General features: G+C 38.4%; 3 protein-coding genes across 4 annotated transcripts; 1 reads left to right on the top strand and 2 right to left on the bottom strand.

Annotated features, from left to right (window-relative positions):
- Positions 1-430: 430 nt before the first annotated feature.
- LOC141812582 (SAGA-associated factor 11) lies at positions 431-10,639 on the bottom strand. 2 transcript variants are annotated; one of them, XR_012600313.1, is made up of 7 exons: positions 10,609-10,639; positions 3,960-4,104; positions 3,802-3,880; positions 3,402-3,707; positions 2,961-3,156; positions 722-779; positions 431-609 (listed from the first exon to the last, which is right to left on the bottom strand). XR_012600313.1 is itself a non-coding variant. In XM_074700593.1 (6 exons), exons 3-5 carry the CDS (start codon positions 3,856-3,858, stop codon positions 2,974-2,976), a joined length of 546 nt encoding a protein of 181 aa, XP_074556694.1. In that variant the 5' UTR covers positions 3,859-3,880; positions 3,960-4,104; positions 10,609-10,639; the 3' UTR covers positions 431-779; positions 2,961-2,973. The 2 variants fall into 2 exon arrangements, 1 of the variants encoding a protein (XP_074556694.1); XM_074700593.1 differs by having other exon boundaries at positions 431-779.
- On the bottom strand, positions 10,640-14,115 carry LOC141812594 (uncharacterized). The gene is made up of 4 exons (XM_074700608.1): positions 13,704-14,115; positions 12,287-12,356; positions 12,108-12,202; positions 10,640-11,028 (listed from the first exon to the last, which is right to left on the bottom strand). The coding sequence occupies exons 1-3, from the start codon at positions 13,860-13,862 to the stop codon at positions 12,144-12,146; spliced, it is 288 nt and encodes a 95-aa protein (XP_074556709.1). The 5' UTR covers positions 13,863-14,115; the 3' UTR covers positions 10,640-11,028; positions 12,108-12,143.
- On the top strand, positions 14,038-15,065 carry LOC141823644 (uncharacterized). The gene is made up of 2 exons (XM_074710922.1): positions 14,038-14,164; positions 14,336-15,065. Exons 1-2 carry the CDS (start codon positions 14,038-14,040, stop codon positions 14,911-14,913), a joined length of 705 nt encoding a protein of 234 aa, XP_074567023.1. The 3' UTR covers positions 14,914-15,065.
- The last annotated feature ends 1,689 nt before the right edge of the window (positions 15,066-16,754 follow it).

The following is a 16,754-nucleotide window of genomic DNA, read 5'->3' as shown; positions in this document are numbered from 1 at the left end:
AAATATATTTGAGAAGAATTTTTTCCCCATAACTGCAGATTTATTTTCCACATGTTTTTTTGTTCTTCAACGTGCAGCATCTGTGACAAGTAAAGCCTGGGATACCTACCAAGAATTGCTCAACCATCTGTTATGAGTAAAAGCTCAGGCTCTGAAGAATATGTGCTTAATTCTTTTTAATTCAAGTGCATATTTAAGTTCGTTTTCTTGGCACATGAAGCATTCTACTTGCTTCATGACTACTAAAATAATTAATTTATGAATGGGTGATGGTGTTAAAAACTCAAGTGACGATTATAGGACCTACAAGTCTTGAAATAATCAAACACTGTTTATCAAAAGCCTTGAACGACCAAATCAGATAGCAATAATTTGATGGTGAGCTGCAAACCATTGTAAAAACTGAAACTTTGGCCAACCAAAACGCCTCTTTTCTACTGCAGAAAACCATAAAATAATTACTATTTATCCATTTTGGAGAATAAATCTACATCCAGATACAAATGCTCATTGTATTTAATGCCAACCATTTGACAAATTCAGCCGATTGTTGCCTTCAAAAGTAGCTAATAACCACAAACTTCAGCTTTGATGAGTGAAAACAGCATGCTGCACAGGTTCAACATGGAAAAAGTTTACAGGAAACTGTGAACTAAGCGCCAATCCGGAATTCTCACTTCGACCGACTGAATGATTATAGCAATTTTTGGACAATGTGCACCTCATAATCTTCATGAACTTGATGAAGGAGAGCGAGCCATCTTGAAGTTGAACGGACTCTGCAATACAATAAAACAACTTGAGTTTGTGCTAAAGTAATGCCAAGAAAAGTTATCTGATACCGGGTTCAAATATTTAGAGTAACAAGACATGGATGAATATGATAAAACAGTATAAGCTATGTAAAGACAGAGGAAATATAAATCTAGCTTCCATCTGTATCTTGAAATATTCAACTCAAGTATTCAGTTTTAATTAGGAAAATCGGAGAGTGATATGAAGAAACAAGGTATTGGCACAAAAATAAAACGATTCAAACAGCTACTCATGTGAAAACATGCTGCTTCTATAAATTTCTCTTGTTTTTCCGTTTGCAAATCTTTCCTCTTACAATGTAAGTTCATTTTTGATCTTTATGGGTCCTTAAATCTAAGGAAATGGCATGCCACTACCCAAAACTTACCCCCATTCTCGTTCTAGTTAACATGTGTCCTTTTTGCTCCTCGGGCTACCGTTTCTAAAACTAAACAAGCGGGTGAACTAATGGTCCTTCCATTTCATCTTTTCTAGTTAAAGCAGCCAAAAATCTGGTTCACATGGAATTCATTCATTATTCAGCCAGACTTGTTTAGCTTCCTATTTTCGGGTTAGCAGTTGATTCAATATAATTTTTAAGAAGATTGCCAAGAACAGGAAGCATTCAAACATCATCCTATCAACTGAAATGCTATTTTTCCTTATTTAGTCATGTATTATACCTAGTATAACATACATCTCATAGAATTCTTCTCCAGTATTTAAAATAGCTAGGGCAGGCAACATGTGGACATCATCCTATCATTTGCACAACTAAAATATTACTTTTCATTCTTTTATCGTACTACCTAAAATCTAAATCCCATTGCTTTATACCAAATGTAAAATACATCACATCCTGTTTCATTCATTCAGACTACAGTCAAGTTATAGAGGAGAAGCCATGGCCAAAACCTCGAGATGAGGGGCTAAGCACAGATTTTAAGGTAATAATTTCCCCAAGTACAACCACAATTGAGTTTCAATTCTTAACTTCAAACTTCAATTTGGCTAGCTTAAACACTTGTCAAGGATTTTAGAAGATCAGATAACCTAGGTGAAGTTATAAATTCATTTATAGAATCTGGAAAGAATGATTAGGAAGTATGAAAAGAGTGTTCTATGGCACACACATTCTTCAGCAATGATTAACTGAAGAGCACCAAAATATGTCATAATTTTCAAAATTTTTCTTCTCTTTTACTTCAGAGTTATATGAGCTCAATCATGGACATACTGTGCCTTTTTGTGAGCAACATGAATACTATCTTGCTGATCAAAGAAAATAGTGTCAGAAGATAATCGATGAATATTTGATGGAATGATAATTTAAAAGGCATCTTCTCAATATTGTAAAAACAAACAATTTTCTTCAATTTTTTTTTTGTTCACCCAGATATCCAACTATTATAATCTGACTAATCCTGGAGATAGACGGCCTGGCTCCATAGACCAGCCATCAAGTAAATCCGAGAAGCGCAGGTGGATTTTGGAGTGGTAGCCCAACGTCACTAGTAGTTTGAACTCCACGGGCGTTCGGAAATGCCCAGCATGAGATTTAAACCCTCATTGCATGGGAAACAACCCTACCTCTTACCACCGCACCATGCCCTGGGGGGCAAAAAAAAACAATTTTCTTCATGGTAAAAGAACACGTGCATCCTAATTATCAGAATTGAGGTTTTCTGCTCAAGTCAATATAGCAAGTAACTTTATTATTATTATTATTATTATTATTATTTGTAACTTAAGGATCATGGCTCACATTGCACTCTAGCCGTTACCCATATGAAACCTAAACAAATACTAACTAGGGCATAAAAAACCCTAATGGAGAAAAGTTATCCCATCTGAGCCAACTACACTCTTATATGTGCTGTTTTATGGCAAAATTGATTTAAACTTCTACCAGTAAAGAACAAAGAACAATAGCATCCAATTAGCAACAGAACTCAGCAGGATTTGTTGATTAAAGCCTGCACATGAAAACCAAGTTATCTTTGGACATTCTCCCAAAATTGAAGAAACTGTCATGAAACCTTGAATGATTATTCAGGATGGTAAGAAACCCAGTCCAGATCAAAAGGGACAAATCCACGCATGCAAAAACAAGAAAAAGAAAATTGCTATTTGATATTAAAACATCAAAAAGGTGAATGCAAAACCTTTGAAGAAATGTCACGGCTCCTCAAATGTGTATTCTGCAAATTCCTCCCTGGCTGTCCTTGGAGTGCCATCGGGAACTATGTTACTGTTGGTACTAGTGGAATATGGAGCATAGACTGTCACTGGACTGCCACGAGCATGCCGGTTTCTTGCAATTGTAGTGCTTCTGGTGATCTTCGTGAGCGCCTTACGGCCCTGAGGCAATGCGCACACAACATTCAAGATGTTCTTCAGTACACAAGCATCTCGTAGGACACACACACACACACACAACACACACAAAAAGGGGAGAAAAAACAGATATCATATACCAGTCCAACCTTGAATTTTAGCACGAGGTTAGGAATTAGCATTCCAATGGGGCAAGATTATGCTTTACTTTAAAGAAGCAAGATGCCTTTTTTTTCGACTAGATAAGAAAAGGGCAAGATTAAACTCACCTTGCCCATGCACTTCTCTAGGTGAGGAGCGAACCTTCCAGCCGTGACGGGCCGACCACAGTTCATGCAGTTGAAGGTCTCGCTAGCGATGGCAGGATGAGTCTGGCCGAAGATGTCCACCACATTTTTGCTATTTGATTCACTACTGCAGCCAGGATCCGCCATCCGGGCTTGGGCGGAGAGCCGAAGCTCCTCCTCTTCCACTTCCAGATTGAGGTCTAGGCCCAACCTCGCTATCCGATGGCATTCCGATGCGACATCCACGATGATGGATTCGAGGAGATCATCGAAGCATCGAGAGGCACGCTGGACAACCAAAATCACCAGAAAAATGAAATTTTTAACAAAGGATTCAAACAATCAAAGTCTTATGGATGTTTAGAAGATTTGCATCAAAAACCTGCTCCATGGTGACCTGAGATTGAGGGGACGAACTGCCATCATTGAGGGCGGACATACTCGAAATCAAGATGCTAACTCTATAACAGTGAAGCGAGCTCAGTGGTTCCGTAATCGATCAAAGTGCCTTAGGTCGAGTAGTCGAGGAGGGATTCTTACCTCGCAAGCGATTCGATGATGGGGAAATACTCCAATTTGGCAAATTAGAGAGAGGTGATAGCGATCACTCGGGATCCACCGACGACGCGATCAAAGGCGGCCGTCGCGCAACGGCGTCAGAAATCGAGGACGCAGAGGCTGGAATCTAACGAGAAAGTGAACAAAAAACACTTTCTCCTTAAGCTTGTTTTAGATAACAAAAACAAAATAAAGATAAATTTGTTTTTTATATTAAAAACGATAAAAAAAAATAAAGATAAAATTGTTGCAGAAAACAGCATTATTGTGTTTTTTTCTCCCTCGCAAAAGTCCCCAAAAATACCTTTATTTGACAAATACTTAAATCTAGTCAAACTTAGTCTAACTGTCAAATCTAATCTAAGATTTTTATAGTCTAGAAAAGTATTTTGCTAAGATAAACATAGAAAAACTCTAATAATAATAAAAAAATCAAATTTTAAATTTTAAATAGAATGAGTATTTTAAAGGTCGAAGAGCGACTGGCAAGTCAGTATCTGGGCCGTTCAAATCCGGATTGGCTAGCCCTGTTCTTTATCCGACGGCCAGCGATTGCTTGGTAGGCAGTAGGCTAACGGCCCGGGTTCAAGAAAGCCATCATGTGCGCGGTTCATAAAAGCGCGAACAAATGGTCTCTTTCTTGGACTTGGACGAAAGCCCTAAAGCGGCGCCGGCTGCAGCGACCCTCTCCCTGCGTCCCCGGTCGCCAAGGTGCTTCCTTTACTACCTTCGCTCCAATATTTCACTTCCATCGCCAATTTTCTTGTTGTAGCATTGATTCCATAGATTACTTCTGTTTGTTTTTCTTTTCTTTCCTGATGCTTTATGCAATATGATTCTGGCTATTTTTTTACTGATGATTTTGTTTCCGCCAGATATATATTTCTTTTATCCGAAAAATTCACTTTGAATCTTCGAGCATAATGCCTATCTTTGCATTTGAATATATTGTTAAAGCTAAAGCGCCTTTTTTCCCCCCAAATCTGTTTATTCTTCCCTTTTCTATGATTGAACACGGTAGAGCTTGATAAGTCTTTGCCTTCTTAATACTATAGGATTAGCTGGTGAAACACTGGTGTTATTTTAATTTATACGCAACAATAAGTACACGATAAAAACACATACTTGTGCAACTATCCTGGCAACGTCGAGTTGATATGTCTAGATTGTGGTGTTTTCCTTGTGTTTCCTTCCTATTGTGCACATCTATAATTTGAATTCTGTTATCAAGATAATTCAATTAATCATACTCTAATGACAAGATATAAGGCCCTATTTATAGTTAAGAGTTTAGGGCCTATTCTAGAAAAAATCTATAAAAAATAACAACTATTTATAACCAACACTCCCCCTCAAGTTGGAGCATAGATATTAATCATGCCCAACTTGTTACAAAGATAATCAACTCGGATCCCATTTAAAGCTTTTGTGAAGATGTCCCCCAATTGTTCTCCAGTTTTTACATATCCTGTAGTGATCAAGCCTTGTTGAATTTTCTCACGAATAAAATGACAATCAATTTCAATGTGCTTAGTCCGTTCATGGAACACGGGATTCGATGCAATATGAATAGCAGCTTGATTATCACACCATAATTTTGCTGGTATTGAAACTTTGAGTCCCACTTCAGTCAACAGTTGATATATCCACATTATTTCACATACAGACTGTGTCATAGCCCTGTATTCTGATTCTGCACTAGATCGTGACACAACCTTTTGCTTTTTACTCTTCCATGATACTAAATTTCCTCCAACAAAGATACAATAACCAGAAGTAGACCTCCTATCCATTTTAGAACCTGCCCAATCTGCATCTGAAAAACATTCAATACGAGTGTGCCCATGATTTTTATATACAATACCTCGTCCGGGTGCGCCCTTCAAGTAACATAAAATTTGCTCTAATGCTGCCCAATGATGAACCGTTGGAGATGACATATATTGACTAACAACACTAACCGAATATGCAATATCTGGACGAGTCAAGGTAAGATAATTTAACTTTCCAACCAACCTTCGATATCTCTCTGGATGTTCAAATAATTCTCCATCTGCTGTAAGATCCACGTTCTGAGTTATTGGAGTACTACAAGGTTTTGCCCCTAACTTTCCTGTCTCAGTTAATAAGTCGAGAACATATTTCCTCTGAGATAGAAATATATCATTTTTACTCCTCATTACTTCAACACCTAAGAAATACTTTAGCACCCCTAAATCTTTTGTATGAAACTGAGTGAGAATAAAAGATTTGAGAGATGAAATTCCCGTCGTATCACTACCAGTAATCACAATATCATCCACATACACAACTAACAGAATAATACCAGCTCTTGACTGCTTATAGAACACAGAATGATCAGACTTGCTTTTCTTCATACCAAACTTTTCAACAACCTGACTAAATTTTCCAAACCAAGCACGAGGACTTTGTTTCAAACCATACAAAGTCTTTCGAAGACGACAAACTCGCCCCATCTCCCCCTGAGCAACGAAACCAGGAGGTTGCTCCATATATACCTCCTCTTGAAGATTACCATGAAGAAAAGCATTCTTGATATCAAGTTGATGTAAAGGCCAATGATGAGTAGCAGCAAGAGAAATAAATAATCGAACAGATGTCAACTTTGCAACAGGAGAAAAAGTATCAGAATAATCCACACCATATGTTTGAGCATAACCTTTAGCAACAAGACGAGCTTTTAGTCTGGCAACTGATCCATCTGGATTGACTTTAACATTAAATATCCATTTGCATCCAATAGCTTGTTTTCCTGGAGGTAGATCAACCAAGTCCCAAGTATCATTATCATCCAAGGCTTTCATTTCCTCTATCATTGCATCTCTCCAACCATGATGAGATAAGGCCTCACGGACAGTTTTAGGAATAGAAATAGAATCAAGTGAAGTAATAAAAGAACAGGAAGAGGACGACAAGCCATTATTAGAAACAAACGAAGAAATAGGATAAGTACACTGGCGTTTACCTTTTCGTAATGCAATAGGAAGATCATCATTTGAAATTGGATCTGATGACGAAATAGTAGGTGCAGGACATGAATTAGGAGGCCGACGCCTAGAGTATATTTCAATAATAGGAGGCTTGACAAGAGCCGGTTCTGAGACAGGTGTAGAGGATGTAACAGAATATACCAATAAATCATCATCTTCCTTTTGAGAAGTCGGGATATATGAGGATGAGAAATAAGGTGTGTCTTCCATGAAAGTAACATCGATTGAAACAAGATATTTATTAATACTAGGACAATAACACCTATAACCCTTTTGAAGACGAGGATAACCAAGGAAAATACATTTCAAAGATTTGGGGTCTAATTTAGTGACTTGTGGACGGACATCCCGAACAAAACAAGTGCTACCAAATATTCTAGGATTAACAGGAAACAATGACTTGTTAGGAAACAAAATTTTATAAGGAATCTCACCATGAAGAACAGAGGATGGCATACGGTTAATGAGAAAACATGCAGTAGAAACTGCGTCTGCCCAAAAATACTTGGGAACATTCATTTGAAATAAAAGAGCTCGTGCTGTTTCAAGAAGATGTCTATTTTTACGTTCAGCCACACCATTTTGGGATGGAGTATCAACACAAGAGGTTTCATGAAGTATACCATTCTGACTCATATAAGATTGAAATAGACTAGACATATATTCTTTGGCATTGTCACTTCGTAGAGTACGAATGGACATATTGAACTGAGTTTTAATTTCCGCACAAAAAGCACAAAATAGAGAAAATAACTCAGAACGATTTTTCATTAAATATAACCAAGTTACACGAGAAAAATCATCCACAAAAGTGACAAAATACCTAAAACCAGGTTTAGACAGAATAGGACAAGGACCCCAAATATCAGAATGAACTAACTCAAAAGGACTAATGGCACGTTTATTTATCCTTGGACTTGAACTAAGACGGTGATGTTTTGCAAACTGACATGACTCACAATTTAATGAAGACACACTACTATATTGTGGACAGAGTTTCTTGAGCAATGGAAGAGATGGATGTCCTAACCTACAATGAGCGTCAAAAGGAGAATTCACACCTGAACAAACAAGAGATTTTGGGACAGATGAATCGAGAATATAGAGACCTCTATTTTCATGTCCTTTACCAATAATCTTCTTCGTCAAAAGATCCTGAAATAAACAATGATCAGGAAAGAATGTGATGCAACAGTTAAGATTGCGAGTTAATTGACTAACAGAGAGCAAATTAAAGGATAAATTAGGTAAATGTAAGACAGAGGATAAGGAAAGCAAAGGAGTGGGATTGACAGTGCCAGACCCACGAACGCAAGATGAAGACCCATCAGCTAAGGTAACAATCGGAGTGTTGGATTTGTGTGTGAAAGTAGAAAAGAGATTAGAATTACCTGTCATATGATCCGTGGCACCAGAATCAATGACCCATTTAGAGGATGAGGAAAGAAGACATGTATTGTGGTTACCTGAATCAGCAATAGCAGTGATAGAGGAAGATGAAGACTTAAGTGATTTCTGATATTGAGAGAACTTGGCAAATTCTTCTGCAGAGACAAGCACCATATCCATCACGATAGAATGAAGTCCAAAGATATGCAACTCCAAAACACCAAACTCGGTGTTGTTGTGAGACGAAGACTGACAATGTTCTAAATTTCAATAAAATGTCTGTATCTATGTTCTGTATAGGTTTCTGGACTTCTGAATATTGTGGATCCCAGTGCAATCTTCCTCCGAATATTCAAATCAAGCGAGAAACCTCAAGTATCATCAGGATAAATGTCCGGCGGTGCCAGAGAGGCGGAGAAGAGAGCACCAAGCTATTCTGGAGAGAGGAACCACCAAGCTGAGAGGCAGAGAAGGGAGCACTGTCACGTCTTCCTACTTCTCGCGTCGCCTCGTCAGAGTCTCGCTCCTGTGAAGCAACAATCTAGGGTTTACGCCTCAATAGCGTGTCGGCCAGACGTGGCCAGGGCTTCCTCGCTGACGGCTGGGGCAGACGTGGCCAGCAGGTGCAGGCTGCAGAGTCGTCGGCAGATTTGCAGCAGAAGGGCACGAGGGAGGCGGAGGTCGGGAGCAGCGAAGACGGAGGCACGCCGGTGGTGGCGGAGTGGCTTCTTCTCCACGCGAGCAGCGACGGCAGGGGAAAACTTGATCGCGCTCCTCTGCTCGAACGGCGGCGTGCGGCAAACACGATCAGAAGGGAGAAGGAGAGAAGACGAGAAGCGGGCGGCTTGGCCTGTGCAGCGGCGAAGAGGAGGAAGGGACGGTGGCAAGACGGCAGGAGACACGGGCAGTGGCGGCGCGAAGGGAGCCGAGGTCGGAGCCTTCCCGGGGGAGGCGATCGGGCCCTGGGCTGAGCACGCGACGGCGAGTAGCGCCACTGCAAGGGCGGTCGCGGCGAGGAGAAGCGATGGAGGTCAAATTCCGAACGCCACCTCCGCCTCCGAAGTCGAAGCCGCAGAGAGGAGAAGAAAGATCTCGAGGCGAGATGTGGAGGATGGCGGAGGGGGCTTTGGCGGGGAACGCCGAAGGCGGAAGGGATGGCGGCGTGGGAGCAGGAGGAATGGCGAAGATGCGTCGGTCGCGAAGGCGGTGCGGAAATCGCGATCGAGCGGGAGGAGGCGCGCCGAAAATCCAACCTAATTAGGTTGGCTCTGATACCATGTTATCAAGATAATTCAATTAATCATACTCTAATGACAAGATATAAGGCCCTATTTATAGTTAAGAGTTTAGGGCCTATTCTAGAAAAAATCTATAAAAAATAACAACTATTTATAACCAACAAAATGATTTATTGTTTTATCCCCCCTCAGATCTTCCTCGACCCCAAGGAACGCAACAACACTGAATATAAGCTCGAGACGTTCTCAGGAGTTTATCGAAAGCTCTGTGGGAAAGACGTGGTATTTGAGTACCCTGTCACCGAAAGTGCCTAGATTATGTGATGTGTAGTTTGGTTCAGTTACTCAATTTACTTTGTTGAGAGGTTTTGCTGTTTACTGATTTCAATTTGGCATTTGACTCGATAATATGTCATTTGATGTTGCATAAGCTCATTCCGTTTTCCAGAGCCAGGATCTTAATTGCGTCGCTCTATTTTCCTACCGTTTGGCATTTAATTTACCCAAAAATGATCATTTTAGATGAAAAATAGACTCTTTAGGTACTGCTTGTCAATCATGCTAACAGTTGAATTGGAAATCACCTTGCACGAAGGTTCATTTGTAAATGGGAAAGGTCCTAAAATGGGTATGCAAATACAATCAACAAGTTAATTCTAAGTGAAAATCATGATACAGATTATTGATTTCAAAATCAAATTGAGTGTTCGTTTCACTAAGAAGAAAAACACTCAGAGACGAAAATAGATTTGGCAGTCGGATTGAGCCTTCACCGGTATTTATTTATGAATCACTGAGAACAGCTAAAAAATGAACCTCTTTGGTGCAAAAGAACTTAAACATGCAAATCTTCAATTTAAATATCAAAAATTAATTTACAAATTAACTTAATATACTTTCGAGGGTTTATAAATTGAAAGATAAAAAAACAATTTTTGAGGCGTGTGATTTGAAATAAATGCAAAGATAACAATTATTCAAAAACTGACCAACCTGTTTTCGGAAGTAAAATCTGAAGTCTGTTTTCGTAACACTATTTAGCATAACTAATGCAACCAGACTGCAAGCCAAAATGAAGTCACAGGATTTAAATAGAGGGAATTTGAAACATTGTGCATATTTCATCCACACTTCCTACAGTTGTAATTAAATGAGAAAGGGACGCCAAACCTTTCCTCCAGAAAACTATTGATTAGCTACCTGAATTCCAGATTATGACGGCTCGACACCGACGGTCCAAACGTTGAATGTCATCAAATATTCATGTGTGAGTTCTCAGTCAACGAAAAGAAATAAGCAATAAATCTCAATGTATATCGAGTTTGATTGAGCACCGGAATTTAGAAATGGACATGGGTAATAAGATGGAGCTGTCAATAGATGTCAATATGTGATCCAGAAAAGTGAGCACCCCTGCATCCAAAAATAGTTCTAATTAAGCACATTAATTGAAATAAACATGCATATGCTAATAAAGTACGGTTTCCAAATAACAATATAACATTACAAACTCCATGTTCTTTTTCTCAAAATCACAAAATTGTTTGTGAGTTCCTCCTGATAAATCCATATTCTTAGGACTTACAAAATCAACAGTCTTTACACAAGTTTATCATTAAGAAAATAATGCAAAGGTACAACTTTTTTCCTTTTGCTATACAGTGCATTATTATATTATTTCTTACCTTGTGGGAATTCAAAGTTTTGAAATACTAAAGACACTTTTATTTACAAAGATGTAGCACAGTAAATTTTTGGATAGGTTATCAGTAAATCATGTCCAAGAGTGAGTCTTCTATAAAGAAGGTGGCTAAAGAAGTCCTCACAAACTATTTACTTTTGCAAAAAATGCTACTATTTATATTATCAAGCAATGACGTTCCTTGGTTGTGGAATATCAGGCTTCAAATTTATTCAATGCAAATGAAATGGTAGAAAAAGCTATCGAAGTGCTTTGAATGTAAAGAGAAAGATAAGGTGACAGATAATGTACAATAGTAACAGATAATGTTCAATAGCAACTCATACTCTTATAACACAAGCATTCTTAAATGAACTTGCAAGAAGCCTAATAAACTAAAGAAAAATTCAGTTGTATACATTTAAAGCATACAATGAAAGAATTTGCTACTGATCTGGCTTGTTACTACATTGTTATACTCAGATGTATAAAATAAAACAATCTATAGCCTAAAACACAAAAACAGTCACTATTAAACACAATTTCACTTGTGAAACTTTCACCAACTATTCAACACAAATAAGACTCCACCCAAACAAGTGCAACCCCAAATCAATGATACATCTTTTTTGGTTTTCTTCACATATATAACATACTTAAAATTTCTCTCTCCATTTACTTCCCAGCAATATGCAACAATAATCAACAAAGTTGTTCCTAGTCAATAACTACTTTAGCTATCAACATTCAATATCAATCCACCTAAAACATCATTTGCAGAAGTGATATAAAGGAGGATGGAGATACTTACGTTAATGTTCCTTCTTCAAAACTGAGCAACCACTGATCATGAATTCACCACAATATTCTCCACATCAGAGGAGTCCGAGTCACTAGCACCAAAACCTAAGATACACCAAATTTCATTAGTTTAGACTTAAGATCTTCATACATGATTGACTTTCTTCCCAGCAAAAAGAAGAAGAAAACCTGGACGTTTGCAGCTAAACTTCCAAGCTGATGAACGATACTTAGATGCTTTAGTAATCCATGCATTTGCCTGAAAAGTCCAATACATATAAGACAGCAACAAAGGAAACATACAGGAGATATACAAGGTTTCATAGGTTCTCTAACATTATATCAATGTTGCACCGTCTCTCAAAAAATATACATACATATAGTCAGTAAGTTAGATGATGAATTTTAAATTCAGCAAGGTTTCTTCTAATTGAAAAGAGTATATGTGCATGCACAAGTCAGGTTGTCAAGGCCTCTCAAGTGACATATTTGGTGGCCCTGAAATACATATTTGGTCTCCATCTGACATGTGGGCTTCATCTGAGATTTTCACGTGTCCCATTGCATAAACACAGTCCTTTCAGGAAATTCCAAAGTCAACTGGCATGGATACTTCTTCAAACTAGAAATTAAAGGGAAGTAATTAGCAGCACAGCATAAAAAGGGCAGCCCGGTGCACGAAGCTCCCGCCATGCGGGGTCCGGGGAAAGAATTCATTGTACAGTAATCCGTGACCTCTAGGTCATTTAGCAGCACAGCATACTAATTGAAAATATGACAGTGTGACTACAACCCCCAGGTATTAAAAATCTTTTTAACAGGGAATTATGAAAATAAGGATTCTACTGCAACTTCACAACATCCCCCAACTCCATGTAGGAATCCAATACTTCAAAAATCAGCCTGGAACACTCACCTACCGAGCAAAGAACAATGTAAAGACCAAGGTTTAAAATTTAGATACCAGTGCTGGTTTTATTGTGAGTGGAATTTTTTTAAAAACAAAAGTCTTTATATAAATCAATTGTAACATCAACTCAACATTTGCTGATTCATGACAAAGATTGATCCTAGTGGTGAGAAAAGGATTACCATGACTTGGCAACCAAGTCTATTTCATTGTGCTCAATCATAAGATTCAGTCAACGAACTTGATGATACCCTTTACCTAAGAGTCTTCGACTTGCATCACCACAATTACTCCTACCATTGCTTCTTCATCTATTCTCTTTCCAACTTTTTCTCGCTGTTCCAGGATGTAGAGTGCAAACTATATTTCTCACTATCACCGCCGGTAAATGGAACATTTCAGCTTGAGATGTAGGATGTATGATCAGATCGAATCCACCCGAGTGTCAACATCTTGCCACAGGACAGACATCAGCTACCTTTGGTTTTTTACCCCTCATTCAATTATCCGTATCTTTATTTAGTTTACATTTTCATACTAATTGTATTCGAAGAACATTATACTCTTATTTATTTCTTTCTCAGAATCGTGGAGTGCGAAAAATTCCCAGCAGTTCACAAGATCACTAAACCGTCCGACACAAGAATGGTAAAGAAAAAAAAACAAATATTACAATAAATCGCAAAAGAAACCCACCTTTTGCTCATTTATGGGGACGCCATAGCCGACATGGTACATCTGACCGACCAGAATCTGCATCGCTACATCCCCGGCCTTGGCCTCTTTGAGCGCGTCCTGGAACCACCGCCGAGTGCAATCGGCCACCACGTCCTTGAGGGGGACACGAGGATCCATCTGTTTCTGATCTTCCGTCTCCTTCTCCAGGCTTCCTTGGGCGTCGGCGGTAGCGGAACCAAAGTCTTTAGTGGAAGCCAGAGTTTTTGGGGTGACCTGACCTTGGCTTTGTGGATCCTATCGCAACGAACCGAAGTGGATGCAGCTCTACAGGCACGCTGGTGACGGTAAGCCGATGCCGATGAAAGAGAGCGGCGGCGGAGGAAGAGAGGGCGAAGGCGAGACGAGAGCTGGAGAAGGCCGAAGAGCTCACATTTTGAAGGGGAGACCGGAGAGTGGACTGCCAAATACTTCGAAGCGAAGTTTGGCGTCGGCTAAACTCGACCTGTTTACCCGCTTATTTACGGGTCGAACCCGACATGAAAAATATATTTAAAAATACAGAATTAAATCGGATCATTTTCAAAATTAATGAGGATATCTATATTTTAATAATAATAATAATAATAATAATAATAATATATAACCGACAGCACCAGCGCCACTCATCCACCTCCTCTTTCTCTGTTCTCAGACTATAAATACTCACCCCATTTGCTTCTCCCTCTTCATCCCGTGCCCTGCTTCCCTTCCTCCTCATCCTCCCACACCACCGGAGCTGGCGATTCCGATCTCGCCCGAGGCGTCCGTGACAGTCCTGTATGAGGCCATAAAGCGGCGCGACGCGGGGGCGTTGAACCAGCTGCTGGCCCCGGACCTCGAGTGGTGGTTCCACGGCCCGCCTAATCGCCAGCACCTGAAGCGCCTCCTCACCGGCGAGGATGAGGCCTTCGAGTTCGTGCCGCAGGAGGTGGCCGCCTTCGGCTCCACGGTGGTGGCGGAGGGCGGCGGCCCCGGCGCCGCCGTGTGGGTCCACGCGTGGACCGTGGGCCCCGACGGGGTGATCACTCAGGTGCGGGAGTACTTCAACACCTCCCTCACCGTCACTCGCGTCGAAGGCGACGCCCGCGGTTCTGACGACAAGTCGCCCGGGTTGACTCAGTGCTGCGTGCCGGTGTGGCAGAGCCAGCGACCACCAAAGACACTGCCCGGCCTCGTCCTTGCAATATAATTAATATACGTATTTATATATAAAATGCAAATAAATATGTTTCTTAAGTAATCGATCGTTTGTGTTGTTGATCGTGTTTAAGGTTAAGGCAGTTGGAGGTAATTAATTAGGAGTTAAATGGGATTTGGGAGTTGTTGGGGTTTTTAAGTTGTGTTGTTTTGCTTACGTGTTTAGTATATGTGGAGCTAAATTAATTATTAAGAAATTAATTATGTCGGTACGACTTTCTAATTCTTTATGGCCGACGTGGGACATAACATTCGGTTAAAATTTACCTAATAGAATTAATCGGAATTTAACTAATTAAATTTTTTAAGATATATCAACAAATTTACTATTAAAATTGAATCGATAACCAATCGAATTATTCATAGTAGATTATTTTGTTTATCAATGGTTGACTGCACCAATCAACTATATTTTATTTTGTTTCATTTATAAACATTAATTGACTGTGCCACTTGATTGTTAAATTTAATCTTTGATTTATCAGGTCCAGCTTAAGATGAGTCAATTGATCCTAACGAATCACAACCTCAAGATTACATGAGTTCAAATTTTTTTTATTTTTTTATCACAGATCTAATATCAGTTGATTGATATACGCTAAACTAATTCGATTTAATTAAATTTTAAAATTGAACCCGAATCAAATAGATTAAAATAATCATTTTTTTAAAAAAATAAAATTTTAAATTAACTGAATTGATTTTTTTCGAATTAAATAAGTTCAATTGGTAATTTCGCTAATATCATTTAATACATGAAAACCTATAATAAAATTACACAAGTATTAGTGCAATGATGAGAGGACATAGAGTTTATTAAGCTCTCTAGAACTTTCTTAAATTTTATTAATCAAATAATAAGGTTTTAAATAATTATATGGTGTGATTTATAATATAATTTTTAAAATTCAAAAAAAGGACAATGTATATGAATAAATAAAATTATAGTGTATATATAACTAAATGCGGCTCTATAAAATATAGTACGTATCATTTAGTACATTTATAATCCATTCTAATATAATGAAGGCTTTAAAATATGTGTTTATTCATGTGAGGTAGTGTTATATTGTTAGCAACAAAAAAAAAATCTTGAATATCAAAAAAAAATTATATCAATTATGCTTGAATAATTCTTGAGAATTCATGGTTGAATTCATCCCTTATATACTTTTTTTTTTTAAAAACATTCACACACACACACACAAAAGTCGATAAAACTGATAGATTGACACTTAACTAGTAATTAACATTTTACGAGGGAAAAACTACAAATAAATAAGCAAAACGAGATCTTTAATTAAAACACTAATAAATATCATAAATAAACCGCTTGATCACTTCATGCATGCAATTGACAACGATCTGCATCACGCATTGTGAAATAATTATGAAATAACACACACATATATAATATATTAATTATTGTTTAGAATATTAATTAATTTCCAATACTATTATTAATTTTGATGATGCATGCGTGCATCAGTGCATGTCACCCATGTTTTGGCATCACGTAAAGGAACACCACAAGTACGGCATGATTTCCATCAGCTTTGAAATTATTGATTAAATTAAACTGAATTATTATTTAATTTGTAAGGCATATATGTAAGATGACGCCTACGGAGTCGTACCAAGCAAAAATATATATATTTTTTATTATATATAATATGTTGAAAACGATCACTTTCATTTTCGTTACCTAAAAACTTAGGTTAAAATAGTTTGAAGATAATTTAATTGGTGAGCGATAGCTATATATTTAATAGCAAATTAATGAGAGGAAGGCTCCAAGAACTTTCCTTACAGAACTAATAAAGAGTTTCATTA

This window comes from Curcuma longa, chromosome 1, assembly GCF_044706935.1.
Source record: "Curcuma longa cultivar G26 ecotype Majalengka, Jawa Barat chromosome 1, ITB_CL_G26_1.1, whole genome shotgun sequence".
NCBI lineage: Eukaryota > Viridiplantae > Streptophyta > Magnoliopsida > Zingiberales > Zingiberaceae > Curcuma > Curcuma longa.
Note: the sequence above shows the minus strand (reverse complement) of the source record. Positions and strands in the feature narration are given on the sequence as shown.